Source organism: Haemorhous mexicanus, chromosome 20 (genome assembly GCF_027477595.1).
Source record: "Haemorhous mexicanus isolate bHaeMex1 chromosome 20, bHaeMex1.pri, whole genome shotgun sequence".
NCBI lineage: Eukaryota > Metazoa > Chordata > Aves > Passeriformes > Fringillidae > Haemorhous > Haemorhous mexicanus.
Window position 1 is genome coordinate 2,264,823 of NC_082360.1, and position 26,261 is coordinate 2,291,083.

General features: G+C 38.8%; 2 protein-coding genes across 2 annotated transcripts; one reads left to right on the forward strand and one right to left on the reverse strand.

The window, feature by feature from the left end:
* The first annotated feature begins 3,544 nt into the window (after positions 1-3,544).
* On the forward strand, positions 3,545-12,345 carry LOC132336729 (germ cell-specific gene 1-like protein). Its single transcript, XM_059864507.1, has 5 exons — positions 3,545-3,854; positions 5,457-5,504; positions 9,235-9,387; positions 9,592-9,703; positions 12,090-12,345. Exons 1-5 carry the CDS (start codon positions 3,545-3,547, stop codon positions 12,343-12,345), a joined length of 879 nt encoding a protein of 292 aa, XP_059720490.1.
* A 4,119-nt stretch (positions 12,346-16,464) lies between these two features.
* Positions 16,465-25,432, reverse strand: DHRS7C (dehydrogenase/reductase 7C). Its single transcript, XM_059864501.1, has 7 exons — positions 25,298-25,432; positions 24,663-24,818; positions 20,839-20,951; positions 18,489-18,699; positions 17,984-18,076; positions 17,545-17,700; positions 16,465-16,730 (listed from the first exon to the last, which is right to left on the reverse strand). The coding sequence occupies exons 2-7, from the start codon at positions 24,814-24,816 to the stop codon at positions 16,522-16,524; spliced, it is 936 nt and encodes a 311-aa protein (XP_059720484.1). The 5' UTR covers positions 24,817-24,818; positions 25,298-25,432; the 3' UTR covers positions 16,465-16,521.
* Positions 25,433-26,261: the final 829 nt, after the last annotated feature.

Here is a 26,261-nt window from a genome sequence, read left to right on the forward strand (position 1 = left end):
ACAGCTCAGACTAAACTTGCCAGGACTCTGCTTCCTGCAGCTCCTCCAGCAGCCAATGAGGAGGCAGAAAACCATTAAAACATTAAAACATTTAAACACTAAAGGGCTGAGCCTGTCCCTCGAAGGAATTTTGTCAGTGATGTTTCCAGAATGCAATCCAGCTCCACAAAAACACATATATATAGTTATACATACATACATACATACATACATACATATATACATACATACATACTTATATAACTAAATAGATTTTATATTTATATTTATATTTATATTTATATTTATATTTATATTTATATTTATATTTATATTTATATTTATATTATTTATATTTATATTTATATGTTTATATTTATAAATTATGTTTTATTAATAGTTTAGTTATATGTTATATTTATATTTATATTTACTCATACATATATTTATACATATCTATATACATATATATTTATACATGTATATATTTATTTTCTATTTACATTTATTTTATATTTACATTTACATTTAATATTTATATACTATTTCATATTTCTTTTATTTTTTAAATTTATATATCTATATTTTACATATATATTTATACACATATGTTCATACATATCTAAATAAATATTTATACATATTTATTTATATATATATTTTTATTTTCAATATATACTTATTTTATATTTACATTTATATTTAATATTTATATACTATATTTATATTTAATTTATTTTTATATTTATATTTCTACTTATATTTATATTTCTATATTTTACATATATATTTATACACATATGTTTATGATTATCTGTATATATGCATTTATTTATACATATATATTTATATACATATATATTTATTTTCTATTTATACTTATTTTATATTTACATTTACATGTATTATTTATATACTATATTTATATTTATTTTATTTTTATATTTATATTTCTACTTATATTTATATTTGTATATTTTACATATATATTTATACACATACATTTATACATATCTCTATAAATGTATATATTTATACATATATATTTATTTTATATTTATATTCATATTATTTTATATTTATATATTTATATACTATTTTTACATTTATTTTATTTTTATATTTCTATTTCTACTTATATTTATATTTCTATTTCTACTTATATTTATCTTTCTATATTTTATATATATATTTATACACATATATCTATACACATATCTATTTATTTTATATTTAAATTTATATTTATTTTCTATTTACATTTACATTTAATATTTATATACTACATTTATTTTATATTTATACTTATATTTCTACATTTTGCATATATATTTATACACAAATGTTTACACATATCTATATATGTATATATTTATACACATATTTATATATACATATATATTTATACACTCATATATATTGATACATTTATATATATTTACACACACCTCATAAACCAATAAATGACACCCTAAAACACAGTAAAACCTTGTGCAGGAACCTTGCTGATTCTGGTTTTCTGTCAGAAAACAGCTCACTAAAAGTTGGTTTTGTGCTTTTTGATGATGTTTTGTCAAACGTGCACAGCCAGTGCAGGATCAGTGAACAATCTAAATGTAAATAAAAAATAAAGTATGCTCCCAGGAGTGAATTTTCACTACAATTCTTGTGATGTTCAGTGTTTTCTCCAAAGCTGCAGCTGCCAGGAGGATCGAGGCTGTCCTGGTGCCACCTGCACACATCCTGTTCACACAGCTCTCAGATTTATTCAGCACAACCCACTGCACCTTGAAGGAAGGTCCAGCAAACCTGTTTGCTCCTCTGCTCTCTCTTTTTTCACAGTTTAGACAGAGCTAACCAATAAATTTCTCCTATTTCTCCAATTAAACAGAGACATTCTTGAATTAACAATTGATTTGGAAGTTGTGGTCCCAGCATGGCTAGGGCATGAGCAAAACCTGCCTCTGTGAAACACCTCAGGCTGCAGGTGTCATCCAGAAGGCACCAGTGGTTCCACAGGTCTCAAAATACATTTAATTACAGCCACATGTAATTCAAGTGATTAGTCAGATTCCAGATTAGTCACAGGAACCAAAGCACAGCTCAGGGTTTAATCCTTGGAAGGATTTCCCTCTCCTCCTGCTCTCACATTTGCTCCCACTCCTGCTCTCACAAGGGCTACACCCTTGAGAAAATGCAGGGAGACAAAGGTTTGGGAAAAACAACTCCTGGCTGGAGCCACATCTGGGTTTTGGGATGTGAGATTTGGGTTTTGGGTTGTGAGACACATGTGGATTTTGGGTTGTGAGATTTGGAGTTTGGGATGTGGGATTTGGATTTTGGGTTGTGAGACACATCTGCATTTTGTGTTGTGAGATTTGGATTTTGGGTTGTGAAACACATCTGGGGTTTCGGATGTGAGATTTGGATTTTGGGTTGTGAGATTTGCTCTGCCTTTGCAGACCAGACCTGCTTGGTCTTGCACTCTGTAAGCTGAGCTTTTCATGGCAACCTGCAGCAGGCATTGATCCTGCTGTCCTTGAGTTTCATCTGCTTCTCCAGCTCTGACATCTTTGGGGAGAGAGTTGTCTTGAAAATCCAAATTATTTTCATTAGAAGGTACATATGTGACTTCAGTGTCTGTCCTGAGGAACCATTCTCCCCCAGGGCACATGTTTTGCCTTCACAGTTGTAAAATTAGGCAGTGAATTACTCCAACACCCCAGCTCCTTTTGGTTCTTTGTATAACTTACTCACATCACCAAACGGGCAGAAAAAACAAAATATATGACATAAGGTGGGAAATGTTTCCTAGATGGAGGGAAAAGAAATGCTATTTCACAGAGTGAGAAGATGCTCATATCAAATAAGGGTAATTCAGCATTTCTCTAATGTTTCACCTCCCTTGGGCAAAACTTGTGTGGTGTGTTCGTGGGGGCAGTGCCCAGGAAACCATCAGGAGCAAAGTCAGGTTATTTAATTATTTTCAAATAATTATTTGTCACTGGTGGAGCTCTGAACAGAGGCAGTGCCCTCTCTAGTGCTGCATGCTGTGAAATGCTGTGGCTGACCAACCAGTTTTAGCTCCTTATGAGTTTTTTTATAGCAAGAGCCACAACTGTATTCAATTCAGAGTGTTCAGTGCCACATCTGGAGCTGTGAGATTTTGTTTATTCCTTAGCTCAGAAAGAGAGATTCCATCAGTGTGACTCTGATCTAGGTAAGCAGGCACGCTTTGTTTGTATAAATAAAACTTCACTGATTGCACACTGGGGTGCTCCCAGTGCTGCTGTGTTCTGTGAATGATTCCTGGGGCAAATGAACATTTATTGCCACACTTCCTCATATTCCTTCCACAACACATTGCTGCCAAGCAACACTGTCCTTATTCTTAATCTCCCCTGCCACATGATTTCTGGTCATGCCCAGATCTCTGCTCTCTGCCTTAAACTCCCAAGCTAGCACAATTTTCTGGGAGGGATGAGGAATGGCATGGTGAAGGCAGGCAGGTGTAGAAATGTGCAGAAGGGGATTTCAGGAATAATTTCTGGCGCACCTCTGGAAGATGCCACCCTCCATCCCAGAGGCAGACAGGAGGCACAGAGCCTCGGCAGCATTTTCTCTGAGTTTCCTCTCTTTAGTCTTCTCCATCACAGCTTTCAGCAGCAGTTACTGGTGTCAGGGGACCAGGAAAGTGGCCAAACCTTTCTGCAAGGGAGACAGCAAAGGGGACCTGTGCATCCGCTTCAACAGCGCCGACGGCAACGGCAGCCAGGCTGTGCAGTACATCTGGGAGACTGGGGATGACAAGTTCGTGGAGAAGAAGTTCCATGCTGGTATCTGGTACTCCTGTGAGGAAATGATCAATGAAGAAGGTGAGCAAACCCGTGGGGATTTGTTAAATGAAGGGAGCATGGTTTTTCCCGCTTATTCGGCGTGCCCGTCCCCTCTGCTTGGCTGCTGGTTATGGATTTTTGGGTGTTTGTGTCCTGAAAAAGTTGCTCTTCTCTGGAAAAGGGGGCCTTAGAGGGGTGTCTAGTCAATTCCTAAAAAATTCCTAATAAATTCTGCCAAGAACACGAAGGTGACAGGCTGTGGTTTGGATTTAGCTGACAGGTTGTGGTGCAGATGAAGATTATTTGGTTTTTATTCTACTCACCATAACAGCAAGTTAAATGACTTTAACAGGAAAGCATTGCATTTTCCAGTGGTTTTATTCCATTTATTCCAAAATGGATACTTGCTTTACATAACTCCTCTGATCCCCTGTAGCAACACAAAAAATGCAAACTGATTTTTTTTTATTTATTTATTTATAAAATCATTTGCACTAATATATCTGTGGGATCTAAATTAGTTCCTGGATTTCCTCTTGAGCACAAGTATTTCTACTTTCTTCCTGTGATCTCACCTTGCATAAATCAAAGCAGAAGAGGATTATTTTCATCCTGCTAAAACATGACATGGAGACTTGTTAGTTATAAGTGGTGGCATTTAATTGGGGCTCACTCTGCATATGTAAATATTATTATTAAAATTAGCTTGCCATTACAGACATTTTCTAGCAAATTTTGTATTTTTGTATAAGGGAATTGCTGGTCCAAGAATTCTAGCATTTATTGTAAAACCAGATCAACATTGAATTTTTCCCTTTATTGCTCTGATCAGTTTACAAGCCCAGCTAGAACAGAACTTCAGAGGAATCAAAGCAGCTGTCACCTATGCCATAAAATGCAAATATTTTCACAGTCACCTGTCCTGAAGGTCCAGTTCTACCAGAACTTCTTGTAAGTTAGGCAGTTTTAAGGGGAAAATGTCAAAGATCAGAGCAAAAGGTGCCCAAAAGACACCTTTTATCCATGCTGTGGCTCCCAGGGTTGTGTAATTTGAGCATCTGCTTGGAAGCCCAAGTTTGGAAGCTGATGTTTTCTGCCTTGGTGCAGTTAGGAGCTGGAAAAAACCACCCAGCATGTTCAGATCAGAGAATTAATTCCGAGAGCTTTGTTCACAGCATCTGTGTGGGGGGCAGGGGGTCATGTGGGTTTGGGAATCAAAGCTTACAGGAAGAAATTGGAATGGAGCTTAGAGGGAATTTGTGTGAGCAGCAGCCCTGCTGCTGTGAGGAGAGCAGCTCTGCCCTGACACCAGGACTGAGCCCAGGCTGCCACCTCTGCAAAGGAATTTGCCTCTCCTGGCTCTCACAGCCACCTCCCCATGAAAATCCATTCACAGCCTTTCTCTGGGTCTTCCAGGCTCTGGTTCTACCTTGAAATAGTCTGTGAGGACTCTGGTCACACCCCAGGAGAAATTTGATGTACCAGGGTCGCTGTGTGCACTAAAACCAGCTTCTCCTGATTGTCTCACTTTCTGCTTCTGTGATAGATTTTGCATTTTCTTCTTTCTATTAAACCATTTCTTTAGATCATTACAGAGTACAAAATAATCCTGAATTTGATTTAATTCTTTCTCTTTTTTAGGTGAGAAATGTAGAAGCTTCATCAGCCTGACTCCAGCTTCTGATCGAGGTAGATATGCATATTTTTGGTCTGCAGTCAAAACTTTCCTGATCACACCTACCAATATAAGTATTCTGCATTAAGTTAAATTATTCCATTTCAAAAATGCTTGCTTTAATCCCAAAGAGTATTTTTTGTCCTTTGTTTAGTTTTCTAACCTCAAAATGAAGGTGACATGGCTTACAATATCAATCTATGTCTTTCTGAAGAGACACCACTTGGATGTGAATGGCTTTGGAAATTGGAATATGGGTACTGGAAGTCAAAATTTGTGTATTTTTGCTCTCTGTCTCCTCACACCTCCATGCTTGCAGCCAGGAATTCTGTGGCAGTGTGTGAACACCCAGCCAGGAGGTTTGTGTGCTGAGGGGATGGAGGGAGATGTGCTGTGCCCCAAACCAGCCTTGGAGGAGTCTGAATCCCCTCCCTGTGCCTCACTCAGGGCTGTGAGGACACATTTCCCTTCTCTTCTTTCAAAGAATACTTAGTAATTCTTAATCAAGAATAATTAATTCTTAATCAAGAATTATAGTTCTTAATACAGAATATTTCAAGTATTTTCACAAAACAATCCTGCAGGTGCTGCTTTGGGCCTCCCTCTTGATCCCCAGCAGGAAAACATCACTCCATCACTGATCTGATTGGACCAATCACTTTACAAGTGGCTGATCCAGAAAAAAACCCCAAACTTGTTCTTCCCAGCATTCTGGGACTGGAGTATTTGCCTGGAGATGCAAATTATGACCCTGGAGAAGGAGAAATACTCACCCTCTGAAGGCCAGCCTTCTCTCTACCTGCTGCAGCTCAGCACAGTGCCCTAACAGCATCACAGAATATTGCAGCATGAGAAAAAAGCCAGAGATGAGATGTGGGTGCAGTCACAGAGAAGGGAGGGGTGGTTTTGAGAGTTCCTCCCAAGGAGAAGTGCTGGTGGACACAGAGCTGACACCGACTCTGAACAGCATCAGCAAATGTCCCAGGCACTGGCAGGCCAGTGGAGACAGCCAAGAAGCATCCAGGTGCCTAAAAACCAGAAATCTCCCCCTGGCAGGGAAATCCTGTGTGGGAATCCTGCCCAGGAGGGTTTGAGCTCTGCACGTGGCTGGGGGTGCTCTGGGATCCAAACTCAGGCTGCAGCAGGCTCAGCCTCCCCTGGGTCCCACACTCAGGGCTGGTCACCTTTGTTCAGGGCATTTCTCACCAGGGCTCACTGCCCCAAAAACGTGAAGATGCAAACTCTCACAGCTGGAGCAGCCAGAAGTGTTGGGCAATGCAACATCTGGAGCTCCTGATGGAAATCACAATTTTTTACGGAGACAGATTTTCTGGAGAAACAAACCATGTCCAAGAACACCCACACATAGCCTGGCCCAAGAATTTCATGTCTGAATGGCCCATGAATCACAAAAGCCCCACAGACATTGTCCAAGGCAGCATTTGGAGTCCCACACCACACAAACTTTGTCTCCTGCCCTAGGTGGTGTCTGGTAACCGAGGATGTGTCTCAGCAGTGTTTCAATTTTTAAATTATGATGGTTTGTTTACATCTTCACCTGAAATCACTGCTTGAATCTACAGCCAGGTGTCTCAGGACACATTTGCTTTTTAAAAAGTTTGGGAAGGATGTAAGTTTGACCAGAAAGTCTCACAGATGTGTGTGCTTGGCAAAAAGATTTTTGAATGTAGAGTCTGATGAAGGAATAGAGATGGAAGCAAGTTTTGATAGGGAAGGAAAGAATTGCTGAGCCAGTCTGACTGGATCACCAAGGAGGCAAAGGGTGTGTTAGTGAGAAGGGGTTTGTATGGCTCAAACCCACCCCAAACAAGAAGATGTTTTTACCAAGCTGAAAGAGAGCACAGGCAAACAAGGCAGCAAATGTGGCAAGTAGAAAAAAGGTCTCAGAATTTCCCACTGCAAGAAAGCTGAAAAACAACTTCTAGCTTAAACTGCAATGTACTGACTGTGAGTGATTGGAGAATGGGAACATGAATATGGTAATTACAGGAGTTATGATGGGCTATAGGTAACAGTTCAGGGATAGATTGGTTCTGCTGTGTGAAGATGCTCAGCAAAGAAAAGTATAAAATGCATTTGTAACCTAAACTCAGGGTGTCCAGGCCTGCCTGCAGCTGGAGCTGGCAGCTGTGGGCACAGCTCTGTCACCCACCACCCTGGGCTGCTGTGACACCTTGGGTACAATAAACTGCATTTTGGAGAGTTGCCTGCAGTCCCACATCCCTCATTTTGGCTCTTACATTTGGGAAAGACCATTTTCCAGATCCTGCTACAGCAGATTTGAACACGAGGAGTCCTCCTGCTCCTGGCCCTGGGACATCAGCCTGCTAAAGGTCAGACAGCAGGCAGGGAGACTCCCATGGGAGGATTAACTTCTTGCATAAGATGTAATTACCAGATCTCCAAAGAGAGAGGAATTAGCAGATAACTAGGGAAATGAATCTCAGTGAAACCTGGAGGCTGTCTGGCCTCATGGAGGCTTTCTCTGCTCAAAAAAAATCAAGAATGTTGAATGTTAATTGGGTTGAATGTTAAGCCTGTGGGGAGGATTTTACAGATTGACTGGACCCACAGGCAGTGCAGGTGTGTGCATGGCCTCCAGGTTGTTAGCTGGGCCTGCTGCTCCTCTCTGCACTCAGAACCATGACACCAACAGTTCTTTTTATATTGCCTTTGGTTCTTTTCACATTACCTTTCATTCTTTCTATATTAAATTTGGCTATTTTTATATTAACTTCAGTTTATGGTGATTTTAGGGTAGCTACTGAGGATAAAACCACACTGTCCCACCTTGCACTAAGTGTCTAGCAGGAACATGCAACTGCTTTTCCAATATTTATAATTTGAATTTTTAATTAATAATTATTAATTAAAAATTATTACAATGCGTTTAAAAATAATTAAAATTATTTTCCAATAATTATAATCAATTTAGCATTGACACTGAAGTCCTCCACAGATGTTCTCATCATCACAGCACCCTCACGGCCCCTGAGCCTCTCTTTAACTTTGCATGAACAACACAAATGAAGAAGGAAATGGTGAAAACAAACATGCAACTGCTTTTCCAATATTTATAATTTGAATTTTTAATTAGTAATTAATGAATTAAAATTATTAAGATTAATTTAAAAATAATTAAAATTATTTTCCAATAATTATAATCAATTTAGCATTGACACTGAAGTCCTCCACAGATGTTCTCATCATCACAGCACCCTCACAGCCCCTGAGCCTCTCTTTAACTTTGCATGAACAACACAAATGAAGAAGGGAATGGTGAAAACAAACATGCAACTGCTTTTCCAATATTTATAATTTGAATTTTTAATTAGTAATTAATTAATTAAAATTATTACGATGCGTTTCAAAATAATTAAAAATATTTTCCAATAATTATAATCAATTTGGCATTGACACTGAAGTCCTCCACAGATGTTCTCATCATCACAGCACCCTCACAGCCCCTGAGCCTCTCTTTAACTTTGCATGAACAACACAAATGAAGAAGGAAATGGTGAAAACAAACATGCAACTGCTTTTCCAATATTTATAATTTGGGGTGTCCATTGGCACTGAAGTCCTCCACAGATGTTCTCATCATCACAGCACCCTCACAGCCCTTGTGCTTCTGTTTAACTTTGTGTAAACAATACAAATGAAGAAGGAAACGGGGAAAATCTGAAATGATTGCTGCTAATATCAGTGCTGTTTGGTTTGCAGGGGTTTTATGGCTGTCTATTGTAGCAGAGCTTCTCTACTTGGTTTTGCTCCTGACTGGGAACATTCTCATGGCAGTAGAAATATGCTACTACAGCTCTGTCATTGATGGGCTGAAGATCAACGCCTTCTCTGCTGTGGTCACCGTGCTAGCAGGTACAGTTAGGCATCTCCATTTCACCAAGTGAAGCACAATTTTATGGGTAAATATTATTTTCAATTAATTATTTCCTAATGCGGTCCATTTTGAATTTTAGATTTGTGGCTTTTGCTATCTTTAACTTATCATTTTTCATTTAGTTGTCAGGTTGGTTGCCAAGGACCAAATAACTAATGTTATCATAACATTGTATTTTTTAGGTCTTCTGGGCATGGTTGCTCACATGATGTACACAACTGTGTTTCAAATGACTGTAAATCTTGGTCCTGAAGACTGGAGACCTCACACTTGGGATTATGGCTGGTCCTATGGGTACTAACTGGGTTATATTTGGTTCTTCCACCACATTTTGGTCACTTCACCCTATGTTCCATGAATTAGACCTAATTCACAAGCAATGGCTTTACCTTATTTCCCTTTTGAGGGTGCAGTTCAGTGATCAGGTGTCATTCCTGTCAATCAGCTGTCTTAAAACATTGCCCAGAATGTGTAAGTTTGCAAGGTTTGTATTTGCCATCCCTCAGAGAGTACAGAGAGGTCCAGGTGCCCTGCAGGAAGCACAGGTTCTTCTCAAACCCAGGTTTGATGAAGCACAGGTTCTTCTCCAGACACACCAAACCCAGGTTTGATGAAGCACAGGTTCTTCTCCAGACACACCAAACCCAGGTTTGATGAAGCACAGGTTCTCCAGACACACCAAACCCAGGTTTGATGAAGCACAGGTTCTTCTCCAGACACACCAAACCCAGGTTTGATGAAGCACAGGTTCTTCTCCAGACACACCAAACCCAGGTTTGATGAAGCACAGGTTCTCCAGACACACCAAACCCAGCTTTGATGAAGCACAGGTTCTTCTCCAGACACACCAAACCCAGGTTTGATGAAGCACAGGTTCTTCTCAAACACACCAAACCCAGCTTTGATGAAGCACAGGTTCTTCTCAAACACACCAAACCCAGCTTTGATGAAGCACAGGTTCTTCTCCAGACACACCAAACCCAGCTTTGATGAAGCACAGGTTCTCCAGACACACCAAACCCAGGTTTGATGAAGCACAGGTTCTTCTCCAGACACACCAAACCCAGCTTTGATGAAGCACAGGTTCTTCTCCAGACACACCAAACCCAGCTTTGATGAAGCACAGGTTCTTCTCCAGACACACCAAACCCAGGTTTGATGAAGCACAGGTTCTTCTCCAGACACACCAAACCCAGCTTTGATGAAGCACAGGTTCTCCAGACACACCAAACCCAGGTTTGATGAAGCACAGGTTCTTCTCAAACACATCACACCCAGGTTTGATGAAGCACAGGTTCTTCTCCAGACACACCAAACCCAGGTTTGATGTAGCACAGGTTCTCCAGACACACCAAACCCAGGTTTGATGAAGCACAGGTTCTTCTCCAGACACACCAAACCCAGGTTTGATGAAGCACAGGCTCTTCTCAAACACACCAAACCCAGGTTTGATGAAGCACAGGTTCTTCTCCAGACACACCAAACCAAGGTTTGATGAAGCACAGGTTCTCCAGACACACCACACCCAGGTTTGATGAAGCACAGGTTCTTCTCCAGACACACCAAACCAAGGTTTGATGAAGCACAGGTTCTTCTCCAGACACACCAAACCCAGGTTTAGCATTCTCACCTCCTAGGACAATTTTCTTGCCCAAGTTGAATAAAACTCCTCCAGCCTCAGTCATCCAGACTGACATTTTCCTATCACATGTATGCTTCAGATTGTTGGATCTGGAATATTTCACAGAATCACAGAATTAACCAGGTTGGAAAAGACATTTGAGGTCATCAAATCCAGCCTGTGACCTAACATTACCTTGTCAGCTAAACCATGGCACTGAGTGCCACCTCCAGGTTTTCCTTAAACACCTCCAGGGATGGTGACTTCACCACCTCCCTGGGCAGCCCATTCCAATGCCCAACCACTCTTTTTGTGAACAATTTATTTCCTAATATCTCTCTAAACTTCCCCTGGTGCACCTTGAGGCTGTGTCCTCCTGCCCTGTCCCCTGGGAGGAGAGCCTGACCCCACCTGGCTGCACCCTCCCATTCATGCTCATCTGGCCATAGTTTGACATGCTGCCTTTAATTTCATGCATTTTTATCAAACTGTATTTCAATATAGTTTTTAGTTCTGTCTCCTCAGGGGTTTACTTCTAACATTTGAGAGTTGATGTCCTTTTTTCTCTGTTTACTGTGCCATGCATTTTCTCAGGAATGCATTTCAATGCTCTGAACCTGCTTGACCCAGATATTTAATTGTTCTTTTTAACACTTTTTGTAACTCACATTTTTCTCAATGCACCCCTGTGAGATTTATACTCTTAATAACTGCACCTTTTAACTTTTTATGCATTCCTTCTTTTTTATAAAACTCCTTTCTGATATTAAGCTCTAAGCTTAATAGAGAAGTAAAGTTTAAAAAGAGCTAAAATAGAGAAACTGGAGGTAAGGTTTCATCATAAAACAAGTATGTTAAATGTAGATATTGCAATAAATATGGAGAGGTCTGTAAATGGTCATTGACCAGGAGTATTTCTTCCCAATCCAGCCTGTTCATCTTTCCCTAATGCACACCAACACAATCACACCTAAACAGTGCTTTCAAAAATAAAATTGAAGGACTTGAATATGAAAATTCCCTGCTAATTTCTGATAATTTTTGCTTTTTTGCTCACAGCCTTGCATGGACCTCCTTCGCTTGCTGCATGGCTGCAGCTGTCACCACTATTAACAAATATACAAAAACCATCTTGGAATTCAAGCACAAAAGAAAAAAGCTGGAAAGGAGCTTTAGGATTCAGTACAAGTTTCCTGAGCACACAGCTCCAGAGAAGGTTTGCAATGTGTATGTGAACTCTTTCCAAAACACCACAGATGACCCTGCACATGCATTGAGAAGTCTGCGCCACCTGGCCACTATTTCAGTCCTGTAAAGCTGAACCAGACCTCAGAGAATTCTGTAAATCACAATCCCAGATCCGACCAAAACAGTGTTAATGAATAAAATGTATCAATGTGTAGTATTATTTATTTTTCTCAATAAAGAAATTATATTTCTGTGGATGTTTCAAGGAAGTCTTGGTATTGGAAAAGAAGATTCAGGTGGCTCAGTTCAGATAAAAACAGTGAGACAGGTTCCCCCCAGGTCTTGTTTTTAAGTTTTTAAGTGACAGAGAGCATGTGAGTTTGTTAGAATTTTAAAGCATCACTCCACCCTGATTCTTTATTAAAAACACTGTAAAAAATCCCATCCTGAAACCAAAACCCACGAGAAGCAGGGCAGCAAATAAGGCATGTGGTGCATGGCTTAGGTAATTTTTTTATGAAAGGTTCAATCTCTCCAAGAAATGTTGGAGAATTGAAAATGTTGTTTTTTTAATGAAAGGTTCAATCTCTCCACGACCTCAGCTCATGGTTCAAGAGTTTCACCAAACACAGGGTGGATTTGCTGTGAAAGGGAGGCTGGTAGAGGGGACAGCTTTCAGTGTAAACACTGACTTAAAATGAGAAGGCAAAATGAAATCTGGAAGATTCATAAGGAGGCAAACTGAAATCTGAGAAATACCTGCTTGTGGACAGCACACAACTCCCCCACAGAATTCTCCAGGAATCATTCTGGGAACTGAGTCAGAAAGGATCAAAATTTGATTTATACATTTCTACATGAAGAATCCATAACCACATTAAAGATGGGGAGGTGGAAATGATTGCAAACATCACAGATCAGGATCATGGAGCTTCCTCGTGGAGCTGAGCCATCTGCCTGCTTGGCTGGACACCAGAACACTCCTGAGCCCCTTGGGGAACACTCTTGGGAGCTCTGGGGGGCAGAGCTCCTACACAGCCTGCTGAGCAGCTCTGCCTTTGGAAAAATCCCCATCTCCCTTTATTCAGGCAATAAATACAGTTTGAGCTTGTTCTGCCAGCAGGATCTGTAACAGGTCATGTTACAACCAGTGATAAGGTGGAGCTGATAACAAAGAAGCATCATTAAATCAGAAAAAAACCATTAGTGGTGAGAGAGGAGAGGTTTTTGTGTATGTATTAAATATACTAAAATAAAATGAGACTTCCTCATTGGCAACAGGTCCCAAAATTAAATTAAATAAGAAGAAAAAATTAAATCAGAAAAAAAAATTAGTGGTAAGAGAGGAGAGGTTTTTGTGTAAGTATTGAACATACTCCAAAAAAAAAAAAAAAAAAAAAAAAGAGATTTCCTCATTGGCAACAGGTCCCAAAATGAAATTAAATAAGAAGAAAAAATTAAAATTAAATCAGAAGAAAACCATTAGTGGTAAGAGAGGAAAGGTTTTTGTGTATGTATTGAATATACTAAAAAAAAAAAGAGATTTCCTCATTAATAACAGGTCCCAAAACTTCACTGCTAGAATTGTAGAAAAACAATCTCCTGTACCAAATCAGAATGCCATGTGTTCCAGTTCGTGTCCATTACCTTTTTCATTTCTGCTGTGCATATTTGAGGAGATTCTGGCTCCATATTCCCCACACCATCCTACTGGTGGCTGCAGGCAGCAGTGAGTTTTCCCCTGTAATCTTCAGGAAAGTCTGTCTTTGTCCCTTACAGCGCGCTGAAAGTGCCACCTTCAGTCCAGCAGGGGAACAAAGCAGCTGCCGGAGTCTGGAGCCCACTGTCAGAAGCAGCCTCAACCCCTTGACCAAAGCACAAGATCTCGATTCCTCCCCCTCGTTTCACTCATTTCTTTGTGAGGGATGTGTCCCTAACACCTTCACTAGCAGAGGAATGATTTCTGATTTCATCTGACTTTCTGCTTTTTGTCAGCCCTAACTCTTTTTCCAACAGATTTTTACCCATCTCATGCTGTTCCTGGGTGTGATGGAAGAACTTCCACCTCGTCCAGGAGCATACTTGGCTGATGCCTACAAGTCCTCTGAAAAATCCAATTTATGCAAGGGTCTCACTGGGTTTTCCTTAGCCTGCAGGTCACTAGCACAGCCTGGCAGTCTCTGCCACATGCTGCTTCCTCAGGACTGTTTCTTACACTGGTTTGCAAGCAGATAAAGTGCTCTAGGTGGGCAAGGGCTTTTTAAATAATTGTGCAGTAAGAATCCACCCAGATCCATTCTTAAATCTCAAGCTGCCTGTTTTTCTCATGCTAACCATTCCAGAAGCTGTATGTCCTCTCCTGGATATCTGGTAAATAAATCCACCTGATGAGCTGCAAGATCCCTGATCCCTATTTGTAAGCCACAATTTCATATTCTGCCAATTATTTTAACTTCTGGCACCCAGTAAGCCCTGGAACCACATTATTTGAAAGCAGAGGAAAAGCACCAGCTGCATTTTTATTCTGATTCGTTAGATCCAATCCATTTGGATGACTCTGGCATCTCAGTAAATTTCAGACACAGATCTACAGCAGTCCTGGAAGCTAATGAGAGAAATGGGCACCTCTGGGATGCAATTCCTGTTATCCTGAACTCAATATTTCTTTCTCTTATCATCATATTTTTATGTGCAACATATATCCACAGGTGAGACAGTAAAACAGAGATCAACAAATGAAATAGGAAACTTGAGATTAAATAATAGATTTCCCCAGAGGGAAAGAAAAAATGCTGTGTCTGAAATACCAGTGGAGAAACCTCATCTTCAAGATGAGAAAAAGCCACTGAATTAGAGAAAAGTGTGACCCATTTAAAAGGTCATCAAATCCTTCTTTTCTTTTAGGCAGGATAAACTAAAGCTACATTGCTTTTTTACAGATGTTTCATTAATCTCTTCTTTAAAGCTTCTGGAGACAGGCATTTGAAAATTTCTGTGGCAATTTATCCTTTGTGCTTAACTATTCTTAGCAGAGAATGCTGCCCCTGTAAATCTCCTTGGCAGCAATGTCAGCACATTGTCCTTCTCCAGTCCTGCCTCCTCTGCAGAACATTGCAGGAACTTGAAAATCATTCAGGTACAACTTTCTAGATGAAAATTCATCTGGTTTTTAAAACTTTCTTGACAGGATAGTGCTGTTATTTTACCTCTTGCACTGCAGTCTGCTGTGGCTCCTTGAACTGCTCACAGCTTGGAAGGGAAATTGTGTGAAGAGTTTATGCTGATCTCTAGAACGTGCAAAATGGAGCAGAAGGATTGTTCAGCTTATTTTAACATGTAATCCACTTGTTTTTACCAAAAAAAAAAGTAAAATAGTAGAAATCATAGAAATCACAGAATGGTTTGGGTTGGAAGGGACCTCAAAGAGCATCTGTGTCATTTCACCCATGGCAGGGACAACTTCCACTCCCCCAGGTGGCTCCAAGCCCAATCCAACCTGGCCATGAACCCTTCCAGGGATGGGGCAGCTACAAACAATGTTGGTTCATGGTTATGGGATGTCCTGTGGTGCCTGACCCTTTTTCTGGTGAAATTATGCTTATTCTGCACCTTGCTCTTCTGGAAATGTGGAGGACTTGGCTGCTGCTGAGGTACAGCAACAAACAGAACCGAGATCACAGCAAGGGCCCATTGGTTTGAGGGAGCACAGTTCTGCTGAGGACCAAGAAAAGTGTGAACAAATGATTGTTTGAGTTCCCAGTGAAGGCTTGGTCACTCACACTACCATAAAACCCCAGTGCTACACCAGAAAACAGCTGGAGCTCTAGCAGGTGCTGCAGGAACTGACCCCTCCATCCCTGAGGTGAACACCTCCCTGAGGCAGGCTTCTTGAAGCCAGAGCAACTCAATTAGAGCTACAGACAAAGGTCCATGTCCCTGCAAGTGACAGATATTCCTTTGCCCCCAGAATTCCTGTCAAGTTTGGTGTTATGAATGAGGTATGGAAGAGCTGGAAGTGATGGATGTGAGCAATGGGACTTGGAGCAGCAAGAGCAGCTTGGCTCAATGGCACATTGCCATAATCCCTAAAACCAATTTATAGATGATTTCAATTTAAATTTAGGAGCTAGTCCAGCTGACCCTTCAATGGTGTCCTGCTTCATCTGAAGTTCCTAAATTTATAGATGATTGTGTGTGTCAATCATAGTGGAATTATTCTACTCATGGCAAGCAAAAGTCACTGACATTCAAAACAAAAACCTTTTTTTTTTCAGGTCAAAAGCAAGGAAATAACTGAACAAAATCAATTTTCCTCTTCTGTCTTCAGCCTTTCCCTAATCCCTGAGGCAACAATGGCAAAAAACAGCTCAGGGAAGAATGTTCTGATGTAAACTGCTGCTCTGGGGATGGGGTTGGCCATCAGCACCTCCTGCTTCTTCCTGCTCACCGTGGCAAGGACCTCCTCTGCCACCTCCACGGGGTGCACCCCATAGGACACCTTCCTGAAAAAGACTGTAAATGAGAGAGGGGTGAGAGCTGCAGACAGACAGACAGGCAGACAGGCAGGCAGATACTCTGAGGGAATCATGTTTAAAAGGTACCCAGCTAGTGAATCAGTCAAATCAGTTTAATTTCTTTAATTTATTCTTCTCTATGCACTTTCAATCCCTTCCCCACTCCATTCTCCTCATCAGTATGCGGCCAAGACTTTTCATAATTGAGGTAAAGTCCTTACAGCCCCTGAGGGAAGGAGCAACCTGAATGCAGTGGAATTGTCCCTCTGGACCTTTCGTGTCACCCTGATTTTTTAAGATTTTCTAAGCCTTCTGATGTCTACATTCTTGTAATGAACTTTCTCACACTTTTTATGTTAATAACTTACTTCTGCATTCTTTTATGGAGGAGGAGAAATTTGATGGACTGTTGGTTTGTCCAGTGTCCTTGGAGAGGTGGCACTGTCACCCTCCAATCCACTGTCACCTTTGGAAATCTATAAATGTTGGAGTCAGAAGATAAAAAGTCCCTTTTTTACCTTGGAAAGAGCAGTGAGTCCATGTCATGATGTTTTGTGTTCTCTAGTGACACTTTTGTGCTCTCCTCCCCCTCCACTCCTGATGCCCTGATATATTTACTTTCTCCCTTAACATTGTCTCATCCCACACTCCTCTTTTCACTCTAACATTACCTCTCCAATATCTCTTTCCTTTTGCTCCTCATGCCTGTTCATCCTTTCTGCCATTTCCATCATTTTTCCTTTTTTTTTTTTTAACCCTGGAAAATCCTTCATCTTGCTTTGTGTGCCTCAACTTCACCCACCCAAACTCACATTTCCAAATGGATGCCTCCCAGTTGCCTGGTGCTGGCTGGCGATGGTAGGAGCAGATGAAGGTTGGGTTGACAGTGCTGACAGAAATATCAAATTCCTCCATTTCAGCTCGGAGGCAATCAAAAAAGCCCACAGCAGCATGCTTGGAAGCAGCATCTAGAAGGAAAAAGCATGTTTAAATGTGTGGTTGCACGGAAGCAGGTGTATAATAAAGCACCAATGCTTGGGCAAATGAGCATGGAATGATCAACCAAAATGTATTTCCAAGGTAGCATTTTAACTGTTTTCAATTGAGTTCCAATTGGAAAATATCTCAGCCAAACACTGGAGTAATGCTAAATTTGGATGCAAATTAGCACTAGTAATAACCTATGATGGGTGTCAGGGACTCCTCACAGCTTATGCATTAGAATTCATGGTTTTGCAATGTGTAACTTACAAGCTGCACGAAATGGAATTCCTATTTTCCCTTGGATGCTGTTAATTAGAACAATTTGGCCAGTTCTTCTTGAGATCATGTTAGGAAGAATGGCTGCAAAAAGAGAAATACAAGACAGAGCCACGTAAGTAAAAGTGTATTTAGTGAAAAGGAGCAACAGCTGAAGAGCAAATAGCACAAATTTAGTGAGGGTTGTCTCAATACTGCAAGAAAAAGTATCACAAAATTCAATAGCTGGGAATTCTTCTGGACTTCACCTGAATTCTACATGCAGAGTTGGCTGCAGTATTAATTAACACATTGAATTGCCAATGCACTTTAAGTGGTAACAGCAAAAAAAGAAAAAAACAAAATAAAATATAAAATAAAATAAAATATAAAATATAAAATATAATAAAATTAAATTATAAAAATAAAATAAAATAAAATAAAATAAAATAAAATAAAATAAAATAAAATAAAATAAAATAAAATAAAATAAAATAAAATAAAATAAATCAAGTACCTTTGGTTAATGTTATAGGTCCAAAATAGTTGGCATCCATTATCTTTTTATCAAGTTCCAGGGAAATGCTCTGCACTGCTCCTTTCACCTTCATGCTTGCATTGTTGATCAGAATATCCACACAGCCATAGCAGTTCAGGATTTCCTTAGCTACATCTCTAATGCAGCTTATGTCTGTGATGTCCAGAAGAATCAACTTTGGTGCATATGTCTGGTGAGCAAAAGACTCATTTCAGTGGGACTTGTTAGATACAAACTCCATTTCTAGGTATATTTCTATTTCTAGTTATATTTCTATTATTTCTATTTCTACTTCTATTTCTGTTTCCTTGCCTTGTAAATGAATTGACCTTGATGGTGTTTTTGTCATTCTCACATAAATTTAAGCTCTTAAGATTACCTCACTCTAGAAAGAGAGTTCAGCAATGAGAGCTGGGGCTGTTCAGCCTGGAGAAGGCTCTGGGGATTTTAAAGCTCCTTCCAGTGCCTGAAGGGGCTCCAGGAAAGCTGGAGAGGGAGTTTGGACAAAGGGATGGAGTGAGAGGACACGGGGAATGGCTTCCCACTGACACAGGGCAGGGTTAGATGGGATATTGGGGGAAATTTTTCCCTGTGAGGGTGGGCAGCCCTGGCACAGGGTGCCCAGAGCAGCTGGGGCTGCCCCTGGATCCCTGGCAGTGCCCAAGGCCAGGCTGGACAGGGCTGGGAGCACCTGGGACAGTGGAAGGTGTCCCTGCCATGGCAGGGGTGGCACTGGGTGGTGTTTAGGATCCCTTCCAATCCAACCCATCCTGTGATTCTGAGATTCTGAGATAATGGGTGCTCACAGACACTGAACTTCAGATGGATCAGAACACCTCAGAAAGGGTCAGCTGGACCAGCTCCTGGTGAGTTTTGTCTCTTGCTGTCAGTGGAAACAGAAAACAGACACCAGGGTGATTCCCACCAGTTCCAGATCCTACCAGTGTCACCGACATGTTTTATGACAAATCCTTCCTTAGGATTTTTCCCTCCTGAGAAGCTGAGAGGCCTCAGGAACAAAGTGTAAACAATGATTCTCTGCTGCTGTGGAATGCAGCAGGTGGATCTGGGATTGGTCTCACCTGGTTGTTTCTAATTAATGGCCAATCCCAGCCCAGCTCTCCAGACAGTCTGGTCAGAGACAAACCTTTGTTATCATTCCTTTTCTGTTCTTAGCCAGCCTTCTGATGAAATCCTTTCTTCTGTTCTTTTAGTATAGTTTTAATATATTATATATCATAAAATAATAAATCAGCCTTCTGAAACATGGAGTCAAGATTCTCATCCCTTCTCATCCTGGGACCCCTGGGAACACCATCACAAATGGTGACCCCGAGGAAAGAGCCCCCACACCAGCTCAAGGGTTTTTCTGGGAAGAAGCCTTTGCTGACAAGAGATGGGGTTTAGAGCTCTGATGGATGAGCTACACACACATGGGGACAGAGGGAAGGTGGGAAGGGTTTGTTTTGCTGTAGGTTATACAAATGGAGTTTACTTCTGTATGGCTTCTGCAAAACCAGATTTTATCAGCTGTGGGACAGAGGAATGAACTTCAAGCTTTTTCCCTTTGCTGTATTAATTAGACAATTTAATTTTGAACTTTTAGTCATACTTAATATTTTTCCCCACTTGAATTTGTGCAGGCTAACATGAACACACTACTTTTGTGGTTATTTATGAATGAAGCCCACTGGAAAAAAGGAAAAAAAAAAAAAAAGGGCAAATATTTGTCGGTCTGATGAGCAATTGCTGCAAAATTTATGTGATGCCTTCAGGAACACCTGTGCCCTGGAACAGTCAGCTGAGTCACAGAAGGGAAGCTTTGCCAGGAGCCTCAAGAAACACCTGCCAAAGAGCTGGAGCCCTGCACCTCCCCTGTCAGTGGCCATGAGGAAAAGAGAGTTTTCTTTTCTTTTTTTACTCCAAACCCCTTCTATCTGGGACTTTCCCCCAAACAGTGGAGAAGCTCAAAAGGGATTTGATCTTTAGTCCTTTCTCCCACTCCTCGAGCACACGAATGACATGAAAACCTGGTGCCTTTTCCTGCCATTAAATGGAGCATTTGGATCCCTCCCACCCAAATTATCAGGCAAATTGCTCTGCTGAGGATTTCTAGCTGGGTGGCTTCTTCAGACCCCAGATGCTTCACAGGAACAGCTCAGGAGAGCAGGATTTTGGCATCATGTCTCTCTGGACTGTGTTTGCTGTGATTACCTGGGTGATCAAAGCTATCACTGATAGAAAATCACATTTCTTGTACATTTTTTTACTGCATCTAAAATTCCATTCTGTCCCTGAGCAAGGTTTCTCCCAGGCTATGAATACCCACCATGCTGGGGTCTGTCACACTGATTAAGGCATCATACAAGGCTTCCAACTTTTCCCATGTCCTGCCACACAACACAAGCCTTGCTCCTCCTGCATGAAACACACGAGAACACTCTAGGAGAAAAATACATGAAAAAAAAAAATTACAATAGTGGCAGATTGATTTTGTTTATTTTGCTTGCAACAGGATGCTGGTTTGGTTAAGGATGGTGAATCCATGCTTTAAAATTCATTAATTTGAAAATAATATGAGAAAAAAAGAAAGCATTGCTTGTGATAGTTCATAGGTGAGAAATAAATTAAATTTAGTGTAATGAGATAATACCAGTGTTGAATGGGCTACAAAACAATCCCAGTGCTTGCTGTCCTCCAGGAAACACTTCCTTCAGATTTCAATACCCACAGGAAACCCAGTTATGCTAATCTACCCATTTTATATTTCTTAAATGATCATGTTAGACTCTTAATATCTGCATGGAAGTATTTATGGATCCACCCTTGTAGTTTTGAAAACTGCAGCTGGAAGCTTTTATTTAAGCAATCTTTTTCATTATTTACAACAGTAATTTTAAGAACGCCTTCTATTTCCTTTTTTTTTCTTTTTCTAGCACAGAAGGATTTTTAATTTAATGCTCAAAAGAGAATTTGCCAGAACAATTATAGCAGAATTTTCCCTATGAACAACAGTTAAGGCAATCTTGTGGAAAAAAAAAAAAAAGAGAAAAAGTCTTCTATGTGAACAGCAATAAAGGTGAAAAGGGAAACCAATGATGTTCTCCTCTAGAACTTCCCAGAACTTTTCTGAGTTCCAGCACTCAGAAGAAACAGGAACTAGGTCTCAGTAACAATCACAAACCATTGGAAACATCTTCAATCATCGCAGATTTCTCTTTTTTAACTTTGATGAATGTCGCCTTTAGTCCAGAAATCCTGGCTCGTAGGAAGAGAACAGGGCTGTTTCCTCAGAGCCCACATCCACAGCTGGCCCCTGCCCAAAGTCCCTTTTGGCTCTCCTGGAGCCCCTTCAGGCCCTGGAAGTGGCTCTAAGGTGTGCCAGAGCCTGCCCTTCCCTGGAGGAACAGCCCACTCTGCCAGCCTGTCACCTGGGTGAGCTCCTCTGGGCCAGGGATGCCACGTGGCTGGCCACCCAGAGCAGCTGCTTGAACAGATAAATTATTGCACACCCTGGGTGCCTTCAGTTTTATCCTTTAAATCTTTCAGCCCCATTAGTGCAGAACTCTGAACTCCATGTGGAGTGTCAGCTGCTGCCTTCCCATTCTGGTCAGACAAAGCGATCCCTCTGGGCCTGAGCTCCAGGACACCCCAGAGCCTCAGGCCAGAAAAGTACAAACAAAAGTGAACTGGGGAGAAACAAACTGGGGAACGGGACTTCATTACCTGGAGCTGTAATTGGCCAATTAACCCCTGATATGCAAATAGACCAAACTGATATCTGCATAAAAACCTGGTGACCATCATCCATCCGGGGTGCAGCCTCTGTGAGGCTCTGACTGCCCAAGGTGTAATTATGGAAGGCTTTTAATAAACACCCACTTTATTCTCTTAACCTTGTCCAATATATATAATATAGTAGATATGATAATAAAATAGATGGAAAAACATATAGAAAATATATTTTTATATAATATATAATATATAATATATTATATATTTATATATTATATATAATATATTATATATGATATATCATATATCATATATGATTGTGATATATGATATATGATGTATCATATATGATATATCATATATAATATAATATAATATAATATAATATAATATAATATAATATAATATAAATTGTAGAATATATTATATATATTATATAGTATATTATATATATTACATATTATATACCACATATTATATATAATATATATTATATCTAATATTATAATAATAGAATATAATTATATATATTATATCTAATATTATATGTCAATAATATAATAATATATATTATATAATATATTATATAATATATATTATATAAATATTATATATTGCATATTACATACTATATATTATATATTACATATTACATACTATATATTATATGTTACATATTAAATATTAAATATTGTATGTTACATACTAAATATTATATATTATATATTAATACTTAATTATACTATGCAGTTATAGTAATATTAATAAATAATTCTAGTATATAAAGCATTTCATAATATATAATAATAAAATAGGTGGCTCTATTGAGACCTTCTAATAAATCCCCACTTCACTGTTTAACACTTCTCCTTTGGCCTCTGCAGGCACGCTGCACAGAGCCAGGCAGCCCAGCTGGGAGCACTGGAGGAGCAATTTGGGAAATATTTTATATATATGGAGGGGGAGGAGATGAAAATAGGGACAGAGGGTGAGCACTGCTGTTGACAAGAAGCAGGAACTGCTGAAGTCTCTGCGGGCTGGAAAGGAACATGTAAAGAGTGACAGCTGCTTGTGCAGCCACCCTGCACTGACAGCCTGTGAAATGAGATCTTACAGTAGCAACGGGCTAGAAATAGCACTCAGCGTTCTTCTGAAACCTCTCTGCTACTGAATTAAATAAACACAAAGCTCTGCAGCTCCTACCTGTTTAACAATATAATATTTATATAATAGAAATATACAATAAATATAATATTATATTTATATTACACATATAATAATATAATTATCATGTATATTATAGCAAATATATTTATTATTATAAATATAAGCATATATTAAAAATAGATACACATTAAACTTATATAACTATAAATATATATATTATCTATATATAAACATATATTTATCATATATAAACTTATATTAACGATACAAACATATATTAATCATATATAAAAACATATTTACCATATACATAAACATATATTAAATATATTCTAAATATATAAATATAAATATATAAATATATAAATATAAAAGTATATATAAATATATATAATAATGAAATATCAATATAAACATAGAGAAATATAATTATATAAGTAAATATATAACTATAAATATAGATATACAAATGTATAAATATAAAAGTAAATATATAAATATATAAATATAGATACATATAAATATAAAATAACAACATAAACATATAGAACTATAATTATAAAAGTAAATATATAACTATAAATAAATATAGATATGCAAATTTATAAATATAAAAGTAAATATATAAATATAAGCACATATAAATATAAAACAACAATATAAACATATAGAGATATGATTATAAAAGTAAATATGTAACTATAAATAAATATATACACAAAGGTATAAATATAAAAATAAATACATAAATATGTAAATATAAACATATAAAATTATTAAGTATCAATATAAGCATATATAAATATAATTGTAAAAGTAAATATATGACTATAAATATATATAAATATATAAATGTATAAATATAAAAATATATAAATATAAAAGTAAATATATAACTCTAAATAAATATATAGAAATGTAAATGTATAAATATAAAATATATAAAATACAAATAATAAAATATATATACATGTATAAATATATGAATATAAAAATAAATATATAAATATATAGATATATGAATATGGATATAAATAAATATAAACTTCTGCTTCCTCCCCAGTTATGAACACACCCAAGGCAAGGTGTGCATGTTTGGTGGCTCTCTGGCTGCTTCTGCTCTGTGCCACGGAGAAGAAATGAGCCAACTCACCCTTGCCCAGCCCAGAGATGGCATCTGTGATGTGTGCATGTTTGGTGGCTCTCTGGCTGCTTCTGCTCTGTGCCACGAGAAGAAATGAGCCAACTCACCCTTGCCCAGCCCAGAGATGGCATCTGTGATCACCACCACCTTGTTCTGCACTGCTGACTTGGAGAGCAGCCACCTGACCGACTGGTAAATGTAAAGAACTCCGCTGATCCCCAGGAGCAGCAACGGCACAGCAAGCACAGAAAAGATCCCCATGGCTGTGGGAACACAAGGCCACGTCAGAGTACACTAATCACAATACACAAATGGATTATTTTTCAATTATTCCAGTGTTTTCTGATAGAGAAAATCGACTGACCAGCAGGCCAAAGCAGCAACTTGAAACACCAGGAAGGGAATTTTCCAATCAATGGTGTAATGTTGTTTTTTTAATAAGCAGGGCAATGTTGTTTCTTTGTCTGTTTTCCTTATGTTTGTTTGGGCTAGGCACATCTGGGTTCCTTTTATGCAAAATTACTGAATGATGGCAAGACCATAATAAATAAAAAAAAAATATATATATATTTATATAAATGTCTGTGTATTCTATTATGCCTTGAGGCAAAATAAACACTGCACTTTTAATGAAATTGCTATTATTAGAAAATAGAAAAAAAGCTTTAAATCCAAATTTCAGATAAAACTCACAACAGAAATCTTTTCTGCTCTAAAAGACAGAGAAACCACAATCACTTACCACGGCTATGAAGACTCCAGACACACACAGAGCATTCTACTGGAGTTTTGCAAACGTTTCCAGTACAGATTTAATTCAGATCCTCTAGAGTTGCACAGAGCACTGATTTGTTGAGGCTGCCTGCCCTGAATGAGAGTGGCTATGTATGGCTGGTGACAGAGGCAGCCCAGAGTAAATTTAGCCTGCCCAGAGTGACCTGCATGCCTGACCTTCCCACCCCAACAGCCACAGAAAAGCTCCTGGTGCAGAATCAATTCACCTGTACAATGCATGCATTTCCAGCTGCTGTGAAAAAAATGTGTATTTTATAATTGGCTTTTTGCAAAAATTAAAATGAATATTACATGTGTTATGGTTAGAAAGTGATGCTGTATTAATTTTCTGAAGTAGGGTGCTAAATATAGTTTTAGATTATAATATAATGTTAAAATGAAACATTTTAGAGAACTGAATAGAAACTATGCTATGGAAGACTGACATTTTTCACATAGCTAAAAAAACTATGACAGAAATAAATACATTTCTCAATGCAAAATGGTCACAGTGTGCTGTAATGTACATTACATTTCTGCAGTTTCCAGTTTCTGCAAGGAAATGTAAAAACATTGAGTCACGCCAGGCCACCTGCAGCAACAGAGAGGAAATCCAATTTTTCATCATTCCTAAAGCCCCAGTGTAAAAAATGTGTATTTTATAATTGGCTTTTTGCAAATATTCAAATGAATATTATATCTGTTGTGTTAGAAAGTGATGCTGTATTAATTTTCTTAAGTGTGTTAAATATAGTTTTAGATTATAACATGATATTAAAATAGAAACAGTGCTGTGTAAGATACTTTTTCAAACAAGGACTTGCACCAAGATAGCAGCCACAGGACACCTGAATCTTTCAGAGAAAGAGAATTTATTGCCCCATCATCAGAAGAAACGAACTTCTTCCTGCCTTTGTCAGCCAAGAAGACCC